The 19953-nt window shown below is 37.1% G+C and overlaps 1 protein-coding gene across 1 annotated transcript; it reads left to right on the top strand.

The window, feature by feature from the left end:
• Positions 1-2123: 2123 nt before the first annotated feature.
• LOC140862433 (uncharacterized) lies at positions 2124-3566 on the top strand. The gene is made up of 2 exons (XM_073265455.1): positions 2124-2454; positions 2704-3566. The coding sequence occupies exons 1-2, from the start codon at positions 2124-2126 to the stop codon at positions 3564-3566; spliced, it is 1194 nt and encodes a 397-aa protein (XP_073121556.1).
• Positions 3567-19953: the final 16387 nt, after the last annotated feature.

Here is a 19953-nt window from a genome sequence, read left to right as displayed (position 1 = left end):
GAAGAAACTAAATCTAAGAATTGGAAAGATAAAACCTAGCCGCCAGAGCGTTCCTCGCGTTCCAAGCCGTCCAATCTCCTATATTTTTGAGTTCTAGATGCTATTTAAAGTATAGAGTCCTTCCCAAGATTTCCCATGAATTTAGCTGCATCAATCTCAAATACTTGTTGTTTCTCGGGCTGCTGAGCTTGCACTTGATTGGCTGAAGTTGTCTGCATAATTGTTGAAAAAACGTGTTCAGATCAATTAAGGATTGATACCCGGTGCAGCGGAAGTTTAAAAATTTTATTTTTATATATGGAACGATTCCATATCATGGGTATCAAAACTTTACGATTAAATTATGCAAGTAAAAATAAAATCACAATTAAGTTTTTACCTCTTCAAGCAACGGCTTGATTATGGACACCAACAGAATTTAATCTGCTCTTCTTGTATATCCCGGGAACCGATGATTTCACGATCAATCTCCGGAATCAGGTCCACGAACAGAAAATAGAAACCCTCTGATTGATTGCACTAGAAATCAATCAGATGTTTATCGATGAGAATAAACAGATTTGATCTGTCAATTCAGAATGTAATTTTCCGTAAAAATCACAAACTGAATTTTCTCAAAAAGGAGCAGAGGATTTTCGAAAATCCCCTTGAATTATTTTATGTGAATTTCGAAAATTGCTAGAATGAATACTTCTGATTTTCGAACACTACTCATCTATTTATAGATAATTTCTAGACTAGATTAAGTTATGATTGTATTAGGACTCTAACTCCTTAAGGCCCACAATCCATAACTTAAGCCCAACAAGCCAAGCCCGTTATTATAGAAATTAATATAAAATTCATCATGACTCCGATTGATAAACCGATTTGACCAATGTGCACAGAAACCATTTCTGCACCTTTTAAAGTCAAGATAATTTTTCTGAATCCGAATTCAGTGATTTCCAAAAATGCCCATCCCTATGTCATTTTAGGAAATTCCACTCCCTTTTAGTTAAGAAGTCCAACTTCTCTTTCATTAAATTTAACTCTTTAAATTTAACTATCTCAACGGGGTTTAGTAATCCATTACTTGTGTGACCCTCAATGGTTCAGGGATACAGCTAGCCGTGGGCTCACAACTCCTTGTGACTCGGAACAATAATTTCCGACTTGCCCAACGAATCATGGTAAGAGCGTCTAGCAACATTGCCCCATGATTCCCTAGGTATCACTGATAGTGCCTGCAAGAACCAGTAGATTTTGGTTAGCGTACAGTACGGTCCCTTCATCCATATATCCCGATCGAATCAACAACCATTGGTGCATCGAGAGTCGTTCGAGATTCGATAACTATGCATTACATCTTGGAGATCAAATAGTGACATCGCATGTGTTACTAAGAAAACCGAGTAACCTAAAACACATCATGTACTTTGGCCAGAGATTCGTCACACTAATATCTCCTCAAATCGCATAGGATATCCACACTCGCAAGTATGTGGTGAATCCTTGACAACAAAGCATCGACTCCTATATGTGTCGTAACTGTACCCAATCCTGACACCTGTTGACCCCAATAGAGTCGGTAAATGAGTCAAAGTACAGTACTAGCATATAGAGTCTCAATGATGTTTCAAGTAGTAAGGACTAATGGTGTACAACCAAAACCGCGGACTTTATCCACTCGATAAGTGATAACCACTTGGAAAGTCCGAATAGGGTAGTTCGATCATTCATCATATGAATATCCATTTGCATGCTTTGAACATCTCCATGTCCATTACCAATGAAACGTGGTACTTGGCATCACAAATGCTAGTCTCAATCTCGAGCGATCCTTATCCTTATTAGCGGACGGCTCAATTGACTAGGAACTGTTTAGAATATACAGTGACTATAAGATGTGTTTCATAATAGTGATCTCTCTTTATTCACTATCTCATCTTACTTACACTATAGTATATTCAAGGTCTTTATCAAAACATCAATAGTATATCACAATATAACAATATGAAGAAAGACAAAGAAAATGCCATTAATGAATGTAAATTATATTAAACAAAGATTGTTTATACATAGAGTCACAATTACCTGAAGAAGAAAAAAATCCAAGGTTATTTAACCTTGTTGTGAAGCATATGATTCATGGACCTTGTGGACATCTGAATGAAACAAACTCTTGCATGATCGAAGGACAATGCAAGAGTCATTATCCACGGAAGTTTTGCAAGACAACTATTCAAGGAGAAGATAGTTATCCTATTTATCGGAGAAGGGATGATAGTCAAACAGTGGATGTAAGAAAAGCAAAGTTAAATAATCAGTGGGTTGTTCCCTACAATCCTTATCTTCTTCTGAGATATGATTGCCACATGAATGTTGAAATTTGTTCCGGATTGACTGCTGTTAAATATCTATACAAGTACATTTACAAAGGCCATGACAAAGTTGTTGTACACATTGCAACAGGTAATGAAGTCGGAACTGTAGATGAAATAAAAAATTTCCAAGATGCAAGATGGGTTTCTGCACAAGAAGAATTATGGCGAATATTTTAGTTTGAGCTGAATGAAATTTCTCCAGCCGTCATCAATTTAGCACTACATTTGCCGAATAAACATTGCGTGACATTTTGGAGGAATCAGAATTTAGATTATGTTTTGCGCCAAGAACACAACTCAAAAACAATGTTAACCGAATTTTTTCATACTTGCTCAGTTAATGCAAAGTCAAGAACATTGTTATACGTTGAGTTCCCTGAATATTATGTTTGGGACAACCAAACTAAAAGTTGGTATGAGAGGAAGAAAAGAAGAGTCATTGGCCGCGTAAATGCTGCAAATCCCGTTGAAGGAGAAAGATACTATTTGAGACTTTTACTAAGTCATGTAAGGGGACCCATTTCTTTTGACTATTTGCTAATGGTTAATGGAAAACGTTACTTTACTTTTAAAGAATCTGCACAGAAAAGAGGATTACTTGAATCTGATCGAAGTAATTTTGATTGTATGAATGAAGCTGTTACCTTTCAAATGCCACATGCTTTGAGAAGATTATTTGAAACAATTTTGGTATATTGTGAAGCAGCTGATGTTAGATTGTTATGGGATACATATTTTGAAGCAATGTCCGACGATTTAAAAAGACAATTTCATCATAATCGAGAGTTCTTAGTCTCAAAAACACTTCAGAGTTTAAATTTAATTTTGGAGAGCATGGGAAAAAAGAACGGTGCTTTTGATCTTCCACGAATATCTCTGGACATGCGTCAGTCCAATGCCACATTTTCTCGAGAAATAGAAGAAGAAAAATCTATACAAATCTCATACGATGATTATTTGGCGCAATTCAAGTTAAATGTTGCACAGCATGAAGCATTTGAAAAAATTCAGGAGTGTGTGAATCTGGGAAATGGTGGCTTATTTTTTGTAAATGGACCTGGAGGAAATGGGAAGGCGTTTTTATATAGGGCGTTGTTGGCAAATATCAGAAAAAAAAAACATGATTGCCCTAGCTACAGCCACTTCAGGAGTTGCAGCTTCAATATTACCAGGTGGTCGAACAGCTCATTCTCGCTTTAAAATTTCAATTGATTTGCACGTAGAAAGTTATTGCTCCATATCAAAACAAATCGGTCTAGCGGAATTGTTACGGCAAACCATTATAATTATTTGGGATGAAGCACCAATGGCAAAATAAGCGGCAATTGAAGCAGTTGATCGAACTCTACAAGACATAACTGGAATTCAAAAGTTTTTTGGTGGAAAAGTGGTTGTTCTTGGTGGGGATTTTATGCAAGTTTTACCCGTGCTTCCAAAAGCTACTGTCCAAGAAACTATAAATGCAAGTTTGGTAAAATCCTTTTTATTCGCTGAGATGAAACGACTAACTTTGTTTGAGAACATGAGAGCAAGGACATATCCAATTTTTTGCGAATTTCTGCTTCGCATAGGGAATGAAACTGAACATACTGATCTTCAAGGTAATGTTAAGATTCCTGATGAGATGATCATAAAATTTGACGAGAATGACGAGGAGTCTTCAGAGCAGAAATTGATCGATGAAATATTTCCAGATTTGGAAAATAATTATGATTCAGCAACTTATATCACTAGCCGAGCAATTCTTGCATCAAAGAATGAGTATGTAGATCGATTGAATGAGAAAATCATCAAGATGTTTCCTGGAGATGCTAGCGTTTTTACAAGCTTTGATGAGGCTATTGACGATTCTCAAAATTTTTATCCCCAAGAATTTCTAAATTCATTAACCCCCAATGGGATGCCTCCTCATCTCTTGGTGCTCAAAAAAAATTGCACAATTATGTTGCTCCGAAATCTAGACCCCTCGGATGGTTTGTGCAATGGGACTAGGATGGTTTGCAGATCATTTGACACTAATGTTATTCATGCTGAGATTTCAATTGGTCAACACACAGGCAAACAAGTATTCATTCCCCGAATTCCATTGTCTCCTGGTGAAAATGAAGGATACCCTTTCCAGTTTCGAAGAAAACAATTCCCAATACGTCTTTGTTTTGCAATGACAATTAACAAAGCTCAAGGCCAAACAATACCTAATGTTGGAGTTTATTTGCCTCATCCTGTTTTTTCCCATGGACAATTATATGTTGCGTTGTCTAGAGGCACATCAAGGGAAACCACAAAAGTTTTGATTCGACCGGATGCAATTCGAAATAATGATGATACTCAAACAAAAAATGTGGTTTATAGGGAGATTTTGGACAAAAGTTTGTAATCGACGGCTTAATCTGCCAATTTTTCTTGGGAGATCAGATTTGGAAGCCTCCACAGATGAAGGTAAAACATGTGTATTTCATATTCTAAATGTCATTATTTTGCATTGCATGCTTGAGAAATTTTGCTGTTACTGTGTGTTTCTTTGGGTTTCTTCCTATCTTGAATAAAATTTATACATTTTAGGCACTTCTGCACTCAGTTACTGTCCAAAATTTGGTTGTTCTTCATCTCTACCCTGGAGTTAAACCAGTTTGGACTACTTCAGAGCACTTCTATGGGGTTCCTTACATATGGTAAGCCTTTTTCATCTTGGTTCTATGTGGATCTTGCAATTCTGCAGGATCTCTAATGGTGATATCAATGAAAATTATATCATGTGCAATTATAACAATGATGGATTGCTAAAAGATGAAGATCTATGTGATGCACAAAGAAAAAACCGGTTGCTGAAGTTTCCATCGTTACTTGAATATTTTGGTTACTGTCTTTGTTGTGGAAGTCACTTTGCTGGTCCAGTGTATGAAATGGAAGCATATATTGAATGGACTGAGAGGAAATGGGTATTATATGTAAAATTATATTTATTTTATGATACCAATGCATGTTAATCGTTAGTAATGGATTCAAATTGCCTTTGACAGCTCTAGAAACCTACAAAAAAGGGATCACCCCCTTCTTATTGGGCAACTCTTAAGGGCTATTCTACAATCTGCTGTTTGTATGGGATTGTATCTGTATCTTGTACCACATTTTCCGCGTAATCGATTCAATGAACTAGTATAGCAAGAGTATGGGTTCTGGAAACGACTGAGTTACAAGTACATGTCCGCTTTTACTGCTCGGTGGAAATATTATTTTATTTGGTCCATTTCAGAGGCCTCTATAATTATTTCTGGCCTGATATTTTGTGGCTGGACAGATTCTAATCCGCCCAAACCTCGATGGGATCGTGCAATAAATGTTGATGTATTAGGTGTTGAGTTGGCTCAGCTGCTTCTCGAAAGTCGAACGAACTGGGGTTTATTTCTTTGATTCTTGGATTCTGTTGATTGACAAACAATTTGAGTTTCGGGAACTGCCAATTTTTCTTGGGAGATCAAATTTGGAAGCCTCCACAGATGAAGGTAAAATATGTGTATTTCATATAAAGGCATATAAAACATGCAATCACATAATCCATGCAAACACATAATACATGCATACTCAATCTGGATATCTCAAATAGTACTTCCGTACCTTACTAAGGCAGATCCTAGAAGCTTCCATCTAGGTCCAAGCCTACTATGCAACACTACAATGCATAAATACCATGCATTATCTATCAAGCCAAACATCGCCTAACAGGCTCTAAAAGCCTTAATTAAACTATAGCCTACTCCCTATTTACTATAGGGAACCAGAGATACCTTCATCCGTCGTCAGCCCGCTGATGTGGTATGCCCCATGGCCTGGGCATAGCGTAGCTATGACCCCTGGATGCCTCGCCAGTGCTCCGCTGCTCAGCCGCTACTATGGACACTATCCGCTATAAAAATTCTAATTCCAAATCCAACTATTAAAGAAAGAGTCCCGAAGTTCTTAAAATAAAGGCATAACGGGAGAGGAGAGGAAATTGAACGATTCAAATGAGGTAATCTCGACCCCTATTTATAAGCGGAGTTTGGATCGTCCGAACCCCTCTTCAGACGGTTCGAACCTTGCATGAAGTCCACGTTGCATGCAGGCTAAGTTCAGACGGTCCAAACTGTGAGGACCTCTGTTCTAATTATCTAATCGTAAATAAATCGATCAAACAATCACAAATGTCGAGGCAAAAAATAAGTAAAGAATTTTTTTTTAAATGTATGCACGGACCCCGTGCTCGGGTCCGTGCATTAATCTGTAGCCGAGTATCAAAGACTACAAAATACACGGACCCCGTGCACACCTCCGTGCCTGGGTCCGTGCACAAAATGAATGAAAACTCAACTCTCTGCCTCAACAGTAACCTCACACGGACCCATGCACGGATGTGGCACGGGGTTCGTGCTTGACAAATATAACTGAGCACAGAAAAAAAAATAGATGGCACACGGACCCATGCACGGATGTGGCACGGGGTCCGTGCATATCAATTTCCAAACATATTCTCGGACAGAAGGCACAGACCCTAGAACGGATGTGGCACGGGGTTCGTGCCCTGCTACACCAGCAAAATTTAAAAGTTATAACAAATCTGATCCAACCTACAAACAACTCCATAATAAACTCAAAATAACATCCATACATGCATTAATACTTCAATCTAGACAAATACAATACATAAAGATTCTAGAGTTGTTCAGACATTCAAAAAGTAGAACATGCATCAGTTCTAACTAGTTCAACAACATAATACATATCAAGTTCGAATACATAGTCGACTTCTAAAACCAAGTCCCCACTTCTATCAATCACCACCCGAACTAGTCATGCTGCCTCTGACTCGATCCTGCCCCACCTGTTGCCAAGCACACATACAAAACAAGACAACAACCAGATAAATCCGGTGAGAATATTATTTCCAGTAAAAAAGACATAACATGCAATATCAAAAACATATCATTATCATGATACATCAAAAACATATTCCAAAGATGAAATAGAATGAAATGAATGTTTTTAAAATTTGAGATTATCTTAGTCGGATAATCGTAGGAGTATTCGGTTCTTCGGTTGGAATCCGGAGGATAAGATATAATACAACTCACCGACTCACCCGATCGGGTTGAATTAAGTATAACTTACTCTTCTAGACTTTGGAGCAACTATAAGGAGTATTCAGACTCTGGGAGACGTCAACAACCCATGCACTCAATTATAGTCTCCAAATCGTCTAATTCGAAAGGAAATCAAATAATTCGGCCCAAGATGAATGCATATGAAAAGCGTAATACATTCAAGAATAATTCAAGTAATTCAAATAAACATGCAAGTATGTGATTTTAGGAAACTCAAAAATCAATCGGATTCAAGTATTCGACCATATTCGATTCGATGTCGACTTATACCTTTTCTCGATTCAAAGCTCCAACTCAGACTAAGATACAAAGACAAAACATACAATAAAAATCCATCCAAACTCAATTTAAACCAACAAGGTAAACTCGTTACCAATCTCGATCACTTCATCGAAGATTCGAATTCTGAAAACTCTGACTTCACCAAATCCCAAACCAATCTGAAATGAAGTAATATAGGATCAATATCGACATTCAAACTCGATCGAAATACGGCTCAAGTAATTCAAACTAATCGATATCCAAAACTCAAACCGACGGAATAACGGCTAATAAACGAACAACTGAAAACCACAAACTCAGCACAACAATCAAATACAACTCATATCAACTTCATTCTCAACAAAAACAACTCAATATCAACTCTATTCCAAACCCCCCCCCCCCCCCCCATTTCGAATTATGCCTAAAAAATCACAACAAATCCGAACGTCGTTCTTTTTCCGATCTGACTTCGAGTAAATGATCTATGCTAGCTCAAGCGCGTTATATCCAAAAATAATTCGATTCCAACAACATACAAAATTTGAAGTATAACCGATCAAAGAAAAACTAACGATATAACGAAGCCTTCGATGTCGTGATCGCGAATATACCTTCAGATTCGAAATCTATCAGGCGGATCGTACAAAACCGGAAGATCAAAAGCTTGAAATCACGTTTGGTTCTTCAATGGAGGAGAGAAGGCATGAGGAAGATAAAGAAGAAATGAAGAGAAGTCTAGTCATGCTTAATACAAATAAGACTAATACAAATGGCTCAATTCACACTTTAGTCCCTGAAATTTTTGAAAATTGCAAACAGTCCTTGATCAAATATCAATTCAACCCTTGAATTTTCTAATTTCAGAATATCAATAATAAACTCAATTAAGATAATTTCGGGGCATTACATGAACCCTCTTCGGATTGTCCGATCCCACTCAACCGAAACACTTGTTCAAACCTTTTTGACACTTGTGCTGCACTTCAGACGGTCCGATCCTCCCCTTTGGATTGTTCGATCTAGTCATGCGACGTCAGCCATGATGTCATCTCCTACACGAGATTGAGACACCTGTCTTTGGTGATTTCGGACCGTCCGATCCCTTGATCGGATCGTTCAATCTCTCCCTCCCCCGAACACCATTCGAGCCTCCGAACTATCCTGGTTCGGACCCTCTGAACACAATTCGGATCCTCCGAACCGCCCGAGCCCAATAAGACCATTAACCATTTTTCGGGTATTTTAGACCCAACTCTTTGTTCCGTTGGATCTTATTAAAATACCTTAAATATTGATTTATTAAATTTAAACATGATTATCAACTTAATCTTGTAAAATAGAACCGGGCTACTGCATTCTTCCCCTATTTAAGATATTTTGTCCTCGAACAATCTTAGGTATTGAATGCAGTTAACACTGAATAACATCTGAATATTTTACAAGATAAAACTGAAATACATCAATTTTCAAAGCAATCCTGGAAAATTCTGCACACATACTACTCTCAAGTTCCAAAGTGTCTTCTTCAGTGCCTTGATACTGCCACTGAACTTTAGAACGAAAAAAATGATCTTGTTGTGTAATACCTTATCCCAAAAAACTGCGATACTTGCTTGAACTATATCTCATGATATTGTCCAATATCATTGAGACGACCCTAACCTTTACTTTAAATTAATTAATAAAGAAAATACGTATTTTTAAAAATTTTGCCATGACTTGTTTGAAAATACAAAATCCCACCTGTCTCAACTCAGCAGTTCAAAAATAGAATAGATGCTAAAAAGGAAAGCAAATACAATAATCATAATCTTCCGAAAATACAACATCCAAAAGTTCAACATTCTGACTTTTACATTCCCACAAACAATTCTATAAATACTTAAGCTTACATTTATCCAATCAACAAAAATGAAAGACTTTAAAGCATTAAAGTAAACTTTTGCAGAAGTCTAGCATAGGTCATAAGAATGTGCCGTGCCCGCATCGCAGCCCACTCGATATTCCTGCCCCTCGATCTCAACAATAATCTAACCTGCACCAAGCAAGCATAGTGAGTCTAATGACTCAACAAGTATGAACTGAGTAATAACAAGGGTTAAAAGTACCTGCGAAAATAATTAAAGTACTGTACATATAATACTTTGAAACTTACTCTGAAAAGATGTATGATAAATGAGAATGAGACTAATTGCATGCAAATGACTCACATGAAACTCACACTTGTAAACTTGAAACTTTCTTAAACTTTACTTGAACTTTACTTGTAACTGTCATAAACTTTTTTTTAACTTTACTTTTTCTCTGTGAAATTAGATCATTGATTGTGACGTTTTCTTTGTTTTTAATCGATCATGGCTGCAGTATACTATGCCGGCAAGGATGCCGAGATTTCTCCCGTTAAATACCACATTGCCCCTCTGTTGGTAAGGAAAGCCAGAATTTCTCCCAACTCGTACAAACCCATCTATTGGTAAGTGAAGCCAGAATTTCTCTCAACTCGTCCAAACCCCTCTGTTGGTAAGGGAAGCTAGGATTTCTCCCAACTCGTCCAAACCCCTCTCTGTCACAAATCAACTCACTTCATTTTAAACTTTTTCTTTCCTTTACTTTAAACTTTATATTTACTTGAGATGCAAAAGAAATGCTTCAACTTGCTTAAACTTTACTCAACTCGAAGGCAAGACTCACACACACGAAAATGCAACTTTAGAAATTGAAAACCCAACTCAAAATGAGAACGTTGGGTGGGTAAGTTGCTGCCCCTAAGATGGTTATCCAACTTATACCCCATTCCTCCTCAAACATGTCTTATCCCGAACAATCAAACCAAAAAGCCCTTAACTCGATCTTACCTTAACCGAATTCAATACCACATGAACCGACACTCTCTAAACACTTCAAACTAACCCAAGGATTAGGTTATGACCTCCAAAGATCACCCGAGCAACCCGATCCAAAACGGATTTCCGGACAGCCCTCACACTTAACAAAATTCTGCACTAGACACCCCAACTCAAAAAATTCCTAACTTGACCGAAACTAACCCGATTCACTCCCAAGTTGAACCGACACGACCAAAACATCATAAAATTGACTTAGGACCAGTTCTCACCCATCCAAACTCTCCAAATTTGTTAAGTTTAATCAAACAATTCAACCACTCACCCATTACTTCAAAAATTCTGCTCAACTCCTATGACTTAAATGGACCTTAACTCATTCCATACTTAACCGAATCAAGCCCAATTTTAAGTTTAAGTATATATGTGTGTGTATGTATAGGTGTATGTATGCATATGATGTGATGGTATTTTCCTATATTTGATTGAGTTAATTTGTGATGATTAGGTGAATTTTTATTGGCTAAATTCATGTTATTGTTCCTAATCATTGTATGTGATTTGATATAGGAAAAGTGAAGAAAAGAAGCTAAAGATGGAAGAAAGAGCCGAGATAAGAGAAGAATTGCGGATAAGCAATGATCCAAAAATCATTTTTAATTTTAGAAAGCTCCAAATCAGATCTCACCATTCATAATGAAATTCAAGATGTTTTGAAGCTGCTGTCCAAATTTCAGCTCAATCCGACGGCTAGATATCCGGATATGAATTTTTCAAAATCACTGCTCGCTGGAAAAAAAGTTGCTCGCTCGATCCGCAACATTTAACCAATCGAGCGGGAGCAGAAATAAAAGTTGGACAGAAAGTTGGCAGTTTTATGCTCGCTTGATCCGTCAACTTTAACCAATCGATCGGGCGAGACGAAAAGTCGGGAATTTATATTTTAAATAGGAAACTTTCTTGGGAAGGACTCTATACTTTAAATATCATCTAGAACTCAAAAATATAGGAGATTGGACGGCTTGGAACGCAAGGAATGCTCTGGCGGCTAGGTTTTATCTTTCCAATTCTTAGATTTAGTTTCTTCTTCAACTCTTTCTTAGTTTTTGTACATGGTTTAGGAAGACAAAACCCTTGATTTTATTATATTTGTGAGATTCAGTTTTTTAGTGTTTAATTCAATTTGAGTATCAAGAGTTGTTCTGATTCATTTCATGCTTGTGTTTTTTATTATTAGATTGATCACCTGATAATTCTTGAAAGCGTGGGTGCCCGGTTAGCCAACTTGTGGCTAAGGGCTTTTGTGACTCTATGTATAAACAATCTTTGTTTAATATAATTTACATTCATTAATGGCATTTTCTTTGTCTTTCTTCATATTGTTATATTGTGATATACTATTGATGTTTTGATAAAGACCTTGAATATACTATAGTGTAAGTAAGATGAGATAGTGAATAAAGAGAGATCACTATTATGAAACACATCTTATAGTCACTGTATATTCTAAACAGTTCCTAGTCAATTGAGCCGTCCGCTAATAAGGATAAGGATCGCGCGAGATTGAGACTAGCTTTTGTGATGCCAAGTACCACGTTTCATTGGTAATGGACATGGAGATGTTCAAAGCATGCAAATGGATATTCATATGATGAATGATCGAACTATCCTATTCGGACTTTCCAAGTGGTTATCACTTATCGAGTGGATAAAATCCGCGGTTTTGGTTGTACACCATTAGTCCTTACTACTTGAAACATCATTGAGACTCTATATGCTAGTATTGTACTTTGACTTGTTTACCGACTCTATTGGGGTCAACAGGTGTTGGGATTGGGTACAATTACGACACATATAGGAGTCGATACTTTGTTGTCAAGGATTCACCACATACTTGCGAGTGTGGATATCCTATGCGATCTGAGGAGATATTAGTGTGACGAATCTCTGGCCAAAGTACATGATGTGTTTTAGGTTACTCGATTTTCTTAGTAACACATGCGATGTCACTATTTGATCTCCAAGATGTAATGCATAGTTATCGAATCTCGAACGACTCTCGATGCACCAATGGTTGTTGATTCGATCGGGATATATGGATGAAGGGACCGTACTGTACGCTAACCAAAATCTACTGGTTCTTGCAGGCACTATCAGTGATACCTAGGGAATCATGGGGCGATGTTGCTAGACGCTCTTACCATGATTCGTTGGGCAAGTCGGAAATTATTGTTCCGAGTCACAAGGAGTTGTGAGCCCACGACTAGCTGTATCCCTGAACCATTGAGGGTCACACAAGTAATGGATTACTAAACCCCGTTGAAATAGTTAAATTTAAAGAGTTAAATTTAATGAAAGAGAAGTTGGACTTCTTAACTAAAAGGGAGTGGAATTTCCTAAAATGACATAGGGATGGGCATTTTTGGAAATCACTGAATTCGGATTCAGAAAAATTATCTTGACTTTAAAAGGTGCAGAAATGGTTTCTGTGCACATTGGTGAAATCGGTTTATCAATCGGAGTCATGATGAATTTTATATTAATTTCTATAATAACGGGCTTTGCTTGTTGGGCTTAAGTTATGGATTGTGGGCCCTAAGGAGTTAGAGTCCTAATACAATCATAACTTAATCTAGTCTAGAAATTATCTATAAATAGATGAGTAGTGTTCGAAAATCAGAAGTATTCATTCTAGCAATTTTCGAAATTCACATAAAATAATTCAAGGGGATTTTCGAAAATCCTCTGCTCCTTTTTGAGAAAATTCAGTTTGTGATTTTTACGGAAAATTACATTCTGAATTGACAGATTAAATCTGTTTATTCTCATCGATAAACATCAGATTGATTTCTAGTGCAATCAATCAGAGGGTTTCTGTTTTCTGTTCGTGGACCTGATTCCGGAGATTGATCGTGAAGCCATCGATTCCCGGGATATACAAGAAGAGCAGATTAAATTCTATTGGTGTCCATAATCAAGCCGTTGCTTGAAGAGGTAAAAATTTAATTGTGATTTTGTTTTTACTTGCATAATTTAATCGTAAAGTTTTGATACCCATGATATGAAATCGTTCCATATATAAAAATAAAATTTTTAAACTTTCGCTGCACCGGGTATCAATTCTTAATTGATCTGAACACGTTTTTTCAACAGTGATATCAGAGCCAGGTTGCTTAAATCAAACGATTAAATTAATCGATTTTACAAAATATTTGGCCTCGGTTTTTTGAAAACAAAACGAATTTTAAAAATTAAAATTTTGACGGAACAGGGGCATCGGGGCAGCGATCGTCGCTACCCAGGGGCAGCTCCCGGTGCTGCCCACGGGCAGCGACGAAGCTGCCCGCCTCCACGTGGGCAGCCCTGTCCCACGTGGAGGAGGGGGCTGCCCAGGAATGTCCCGGGCAGTCCGGGAAAATTAAAATTCATTTTTTAATTAAAATTTTGAAATTTTGAAATTCTAGTTTTTGGTCCGATCGAAAATTATTTTTGATTGGTTCACGAGGCATCGGATCGAATTGTTCGAGTTCGAAATTTTTAAAATTGATTTTTGGATAAATTTGAATTTTTGGAAAATTTATAAATTTTATCCGTTAAATTAAATTTTATAAAATCAATTATTTTGGTACAATTGTTGATAAGATATGATCTTATGAAAGGATAAGATAAAATTTGATTTTATCTTTTTAAATATGATGCCATTGCATGTTATCCAATTATTGAATTATTGAATTAATTATTGGATAAAAGGATGATCGATTGCCATGACCAAGTTTGTAGGTGTATGTTAGGTTATTTACATTTGGTTTTATTGTTGTTGGGTTTTATTAATGGGCTTGGTTTATAGCCCAATTTGAATTGTCATTTGTAATAAAAAGTGGGCTTGGTTTATTGCCCGTTCCCACTCCTTAAATATGTATCCCCTACTTGTCATCGAAATTTATTGTAAATTTGTTAGACTTAGTGGGAGATAAAGATTTGAAGACAATAGTGGGCCCAGCAGACGATAAAGACCGAAGAAATGTAAATGGAAGCTCAATGTAATAGGATTGCATTGCATACTTGCATATCACCTAGGGTTGGACTTAGACTCGTGATTGGCAACCACGGGTCGATTAGATAATGGGATCGATCATCCTTAAATAATAAATGATATTATTGATGTATGCATGTTTAGACTAAATTGTATGAATCCCGCAAGCATACATAAATTGCATGATGAGACAAATTTTTAAAAATTAAAATCCCTCATTTTAAATATGATTTAAAATTGATATCAAGATTTATAAAAGGGAATTTAAATATTGTTTAAATGTTCCTACCTTCCATCAACGATCAATGTATGAGATGCTACCCGCGGATACGGTCCGACTCATATTATTGGGGGGGGCCCATTCATCGGAAAGCTGTACATTGGATCGACACATGTTGTAAGTTGGGTGGAACTCCCATGGGATTGGCTCATATTATTTGGGGATCCACATGGCGACCGTCCATCACAACTTAATATTGATGGGTTATCTTGACATGTCACAATAAACGGCGTCATATTATTGGGCCCTTATTGGACATGAGGTAAAAACATGGGGGGTTGCTTTGGAAGCAATTGGGCTCTACCTTTTGAAAATTATGGTTGGCTGATATTATTCGGGACTATAGTTTGTCAATTGGACTCCATGTTCCCACTAAGGAAACAAGTTTCCCGTTTTCACTAGAGGGTAGTGAAATCGTTAAAATAGTGGGAGTGTAATTCATAAAATTAAAATTCGCCATATTTTATGTCTTAGTAAATTAATTAAACAATCATCGATTATTGTCTGTTTCATCTCAATATATCATTATGATGAATCTTCGTAATCCACATGTTTCAATTCTCGAACAAAACAAACTTTCTGGCGCAACTATACGGAATGGTTCAATAAGTTAAGATTGTCCAGAGTTCGGAAAAGATTTTCTAAGTGTTAGAAAAGGCTTCTCCGAAAATAGCCCCGGCTGATGTAACTGCCGAAAGGTTGGCCGAACTAGAGAAATGGTTGGACCATGATCTCAAGGCCAAATGTTACATGCAAAATTGGACAAGTCTAAACAAGTTTGCCATCACTGCAAAAAACCCGATCATTGGAAACGTAACTGCAAAGGGTATGTTTTACATTGAAATAAATGTTTTACTTAATACTACTTCTTCGGTATTGGATACCAGATGTAGATCTCATATTTGCAATGAGTTGCAAATGATGACAAGAAGTAATAAGCTTAGGAAGGGTGAGACCTAGCTAAGACTCGGAAATGGTTCTAGAGTTGAAGCCCAAGCTATAGGAGACATTTATTTAGTTTTGCAGAACGATTTTAAGTTATTTTTTAGAGACGTTTTATTTGTGCCAGATTCGATTAAAAACATTATTTCTATTTCTATGCTTGATAGAAATGGTTTTTCTTGTAATTTTGTGAATGGGATTTGCAATATTTACAAGAATGAATGTTTGATTGGAAATGGACAACTTGAAAAAGATCTATATAACTTAAAATTAAAAGACGTTCCAATTAATTATGTTGATAATCCGGTAACAACAAATAAAAGGAAAAACGATAGTCAAAACCTGGCAAACCTTTGGCATGCTAGGCTAGGTCATATTTCCTCAAGGAGGATGAACAAGCTAGTGGGAGAGGGCATGTTTGATATGTCTGATATTAACTCTCTACCTACTTGTGAGTCCTGCCTAAAAGGAAAAATGACTAAATCTCCTTTCAAAGGGAAGCCTGAGCGTAGTCAAAATCTATTGGATTTGATCCATACAGATGTTTGTGGACCATTTAGTATCGGTACTAAATTTGGTCACACCGACTTCATTACCTTTACTGATGATTATTCTAGGTATGGGTAATTATATTTAATGAAATATAAGTCTGAATCATTTGAAAAGTTCAAAGAATTCAAGGCTGAAGTAGAAAACAAACAAGGTAGAAGTATTAAAGCACTTCGATCGGATCGAGGTGGAGAATACTTAAGTACCGAGTTTTTGAGCTATCTAAAAGAGAATGAGATTCTCTCTAAGTGGACTCCTCCTATGACACCTCAGCTGAATGGTGTCTCGGAGCGTCGCAATCGAACTTTGTTGGACATGGTTCGATCTATGATGAGCTTCACTGAGCTCCCACCTTCATTTTGGGGCTATGCGCTTGAAACGGCGGTATTGTTGTTGAACAATGTCCACACTAAAGCAGTAGATAAAACTCCATACGAGTTATGGAATGGCAAAGCTCTTAAGTATTCGTACTTAAGGATTTGGGGATGTCCTGCTTACGTGAAGCAGACAGTGAGAGATAAGTTGGATAGTCGATCCACCTTATGTTATTTTTTAGGATATTCGAAGAATTCAATCGGATATTATTTCTATCATCCTTATGAGACAAAAGTGTTTGTTTCGAGGAATGCCACCTTAATGGATAAGGAGTTCTTATTAGATAAGAAAGGCAAGATGATGGAACTCGAAGAAATTCGAGAAGAACCCGAGATACAAAATAACGACCACACACCTCAAGAACCTTCAACGGACACGCCTATATCTAGGAGATCCGAGAGGACTTCTAGACCTCCTATTCGATATGGTCTTCTTCTTGAAGGAGATCAAAGTGAACCCGACATTGGATGTGATCCAAGAAACTTAAAGGAAGCAATTTCTGATGCGGATTCTAATTTATGGCTTAAAGCTATGCAGTCGGAAATAGACTCGATGCATACAAACCAAGTTTGGTCTTTAGTAGATCCTCCCGATGGAATTGTTCTAATAGGGTGTAAATGGATCTACAAGAGAAAACTTGGGCCTGATGGTAAGGTACTTACCTACAAGGCACGATTGGTAGCAAAAGGTTATACTCAAAGACAAGGAGTTAACTATGATGAAACCTTTTCACCAGTCGCAATGTTCAAGTCCATAAGAATCCTTATTGCCATAGCAGCATGGTATGACTATGAGATATGGCAAATGGATGTGAAGACTGCATTTCTTAATGGAAACATTAAGGAAGAAATCTATATGATGCAGCCCAAGGGATTCACATCCATGGGAAGCGAGCATAAGGTATGCAAGCTTCAGAGATCAATTTATGGTCTCAAACAAGCATCAAGAGAACCAGAAATTTGATGAAACAATAAAGGACTTTGGTTTCATCAAAAACCCGGAGGAACCGTGCGTGTACAAGAAAGTAGTTAAGGATACGGTGACGTTCTTAGTGCTTTATGTTGATGACATCCTACTCATTGAGAATGATGTAGGGATGTTGCAGTCAACAAAGATATGGTTATCAGATAGATTCTCGATGAAGGATTTGGGTGAGGCATCCTATATTCTAGGGATACAGATCTATAGAGATAGATCTAAGAGAATGATAGGACTCACTCACTCAACCAACCTACATCGACACCATATTGAAAAGGTTTTCTATGGATGAGTCCAAGAGAGGACATCTACCTATGTGTCATGGAGTTTCTCTATCCAAGTCTATGTGTCCCAAGACTGACGAAGAGATAGAGAAAATGACACACATACCATATGCGTCAGCCATAGGTAGTATTATGTATGAGATGATATCTACCAGACAAGATGTAGCCTTTTCTCTGAGTGTCACGAGCAGATATCAGGCCAACCCCGGTCAAATGCATTGGAAAGCCGTGAAGGATATTCTTAAGTACTTGAGAAGGACTAAGAATATATCATGGTTTATGGAGGAAGAGAATTGAAATTGGAAGGCTATACCGACTCTAGCTTCCAAAGCGACGTGGATGACTCGAAGTCAACCTCAGGATTTGTATTCATGCTCAATGGCGGTGCTGTCTCTTGAAAGAGTTTCAAGCAAGACACCACAGCGGATTCCACCACTGAGGCAGAATACATTGCAGCATCAGCTGCTGCTAAAGAGGCCTTTGGATGAGGAATTTCGTCCAAGAGTTGGGCGTAATTCCTGAAGCTGTTGGTCCAGTTCCGGTGTACTGCGACAACACTGGTGCCGTTGCTCAGGCAAAGGAACCAAGGTCTCATCAAAGATCCAAACTCGTACTGAGGAAATACCACAACATCCGGGAGATTGTGGAAAGAGGAGACATCACTGTCGAGAGAGTGGCCTCTACAGACAATATCGCTGATCCACTTACTAAGCCCTTGCCAGGACCATTGTTTGACAAACATCGCGAAGCAATGGGATTGCGTAGTGTGACTAGTTGGCTTTAGGGCAAGTGGGAGATTGAAAGAGTGGGTGCCCGGTTAGCCAACTTGTGGCTAAGGGCTTTTAGCCGACACATAATCATCAAATTGGTTTGTACTGTTTATCTTATGCTCTTGTTTCAAGATGACTAACATGTGAATATGAGGTAATCCGCGCTTTTGAAATTCAACAACATAAACATAAGCACAAACTTCCCCAAACACTGCTTTCTGAGTTATTTGTTTCTTCAGATCTTGAACTTTTGCTCTGAAAACTCTAGATGTCAAATCCGGTCGATCCTGAGCTTGTTGATTAGCTTTCAAGTTCTTTTTTATTTCTTTCCACTCCAGATTACATGTTATTGTTATAAAAAGATCTGGTTTTCCAAACCTTTGAACCAATGCCATTGCATCTAAATATCTTTTGCGCATGTCTCTTGGACCTCCAATGAACGATGCAGGCAGTACAATTCTTTGACCAACCTGACTTCCTCTTTTTCACCACAATTTATGCTATCAACAATGCCTTGATAATACTCCGATCTTAATTCAGCTTCATTGTTCCTGTAATAATCTAATCGGGTCGTTTCCAGTTTGATGTACATATCAACTGTGTATTGTTGCAACAATCTCCTTGAGTATAAAAGAACCGATGAACTATAGTTTCTTATCTGAAATTTATAACAATAGTATTCTCGACAAGAAACCATCTTGTTGCTATCTTTTCTAACAACTGCAAAAACGATAAAAATAAGTTGTATAAATTATCAGTTCTTCAAGAATCAAAGTGCAATTAAGACGATCAAATTTATTAAATGACCATTTAAATTAGAATACCAAAAAAATTAAGATATTACTCATATAATTTTTAATTGATTCAATAATATTCAACAACTTATTTGCAATAAAGTGAATTTTGAACAATGTTCAAAATACATATGTAGGAGTACATAAAATTTTGTAATGTTCAGAAAACATGTATAGTAGTACATAATGTTTTTTTTTTAAATTAAAATATAGCAAACAAACTTAGTATTATAAATAAATTAAATTTTAAAACATTTATTCGACCAAAAAGTAAAAAAAGAATAATAATTATTATTATTATTAGTCTTTTAAAAATAATCAGTAATTGTATATTGTG

The sequence above is a fragment of the Henckelia pumila genome, chromosome 4 (genome assembly GCF_033568475.1).
Source record: "Henckelia pumila isolate YLH828 chromosome 4, ASM3356847v2, whole genome shotgun sequence".
NCBI classification, from domain to species: Eukaryota; Viridiplantae; Streptophyta; class Magnoliopsida; order Lamiales; family Gesneriaceae; genus Henckelia; species Henckelia pumila.
The sequence above is the reverse complement of the archived record's forward strand: the minus strand, read 5'-3'. Positions and strand labels throughout refer to the sequence as shown.

What these genes read in the sequence shown, in the direction of transcription:
- LOC140862433 (XM_073265455.1), top strand. Translation starts at nt 2,124, where the DNA reads ATGATTCATGGACCTTGTGGACATCTGAATGAAACAAACTCTTGCATG. An exon ending in TGTTGTACACATTGCAACAG is followed by an intron (nt 2,455 to 2,703) that starts GTAATGAAGTCG and finishes ATACTTGCTCAG; the next exon opens with TTAATGCAAAGTCAAGAACA.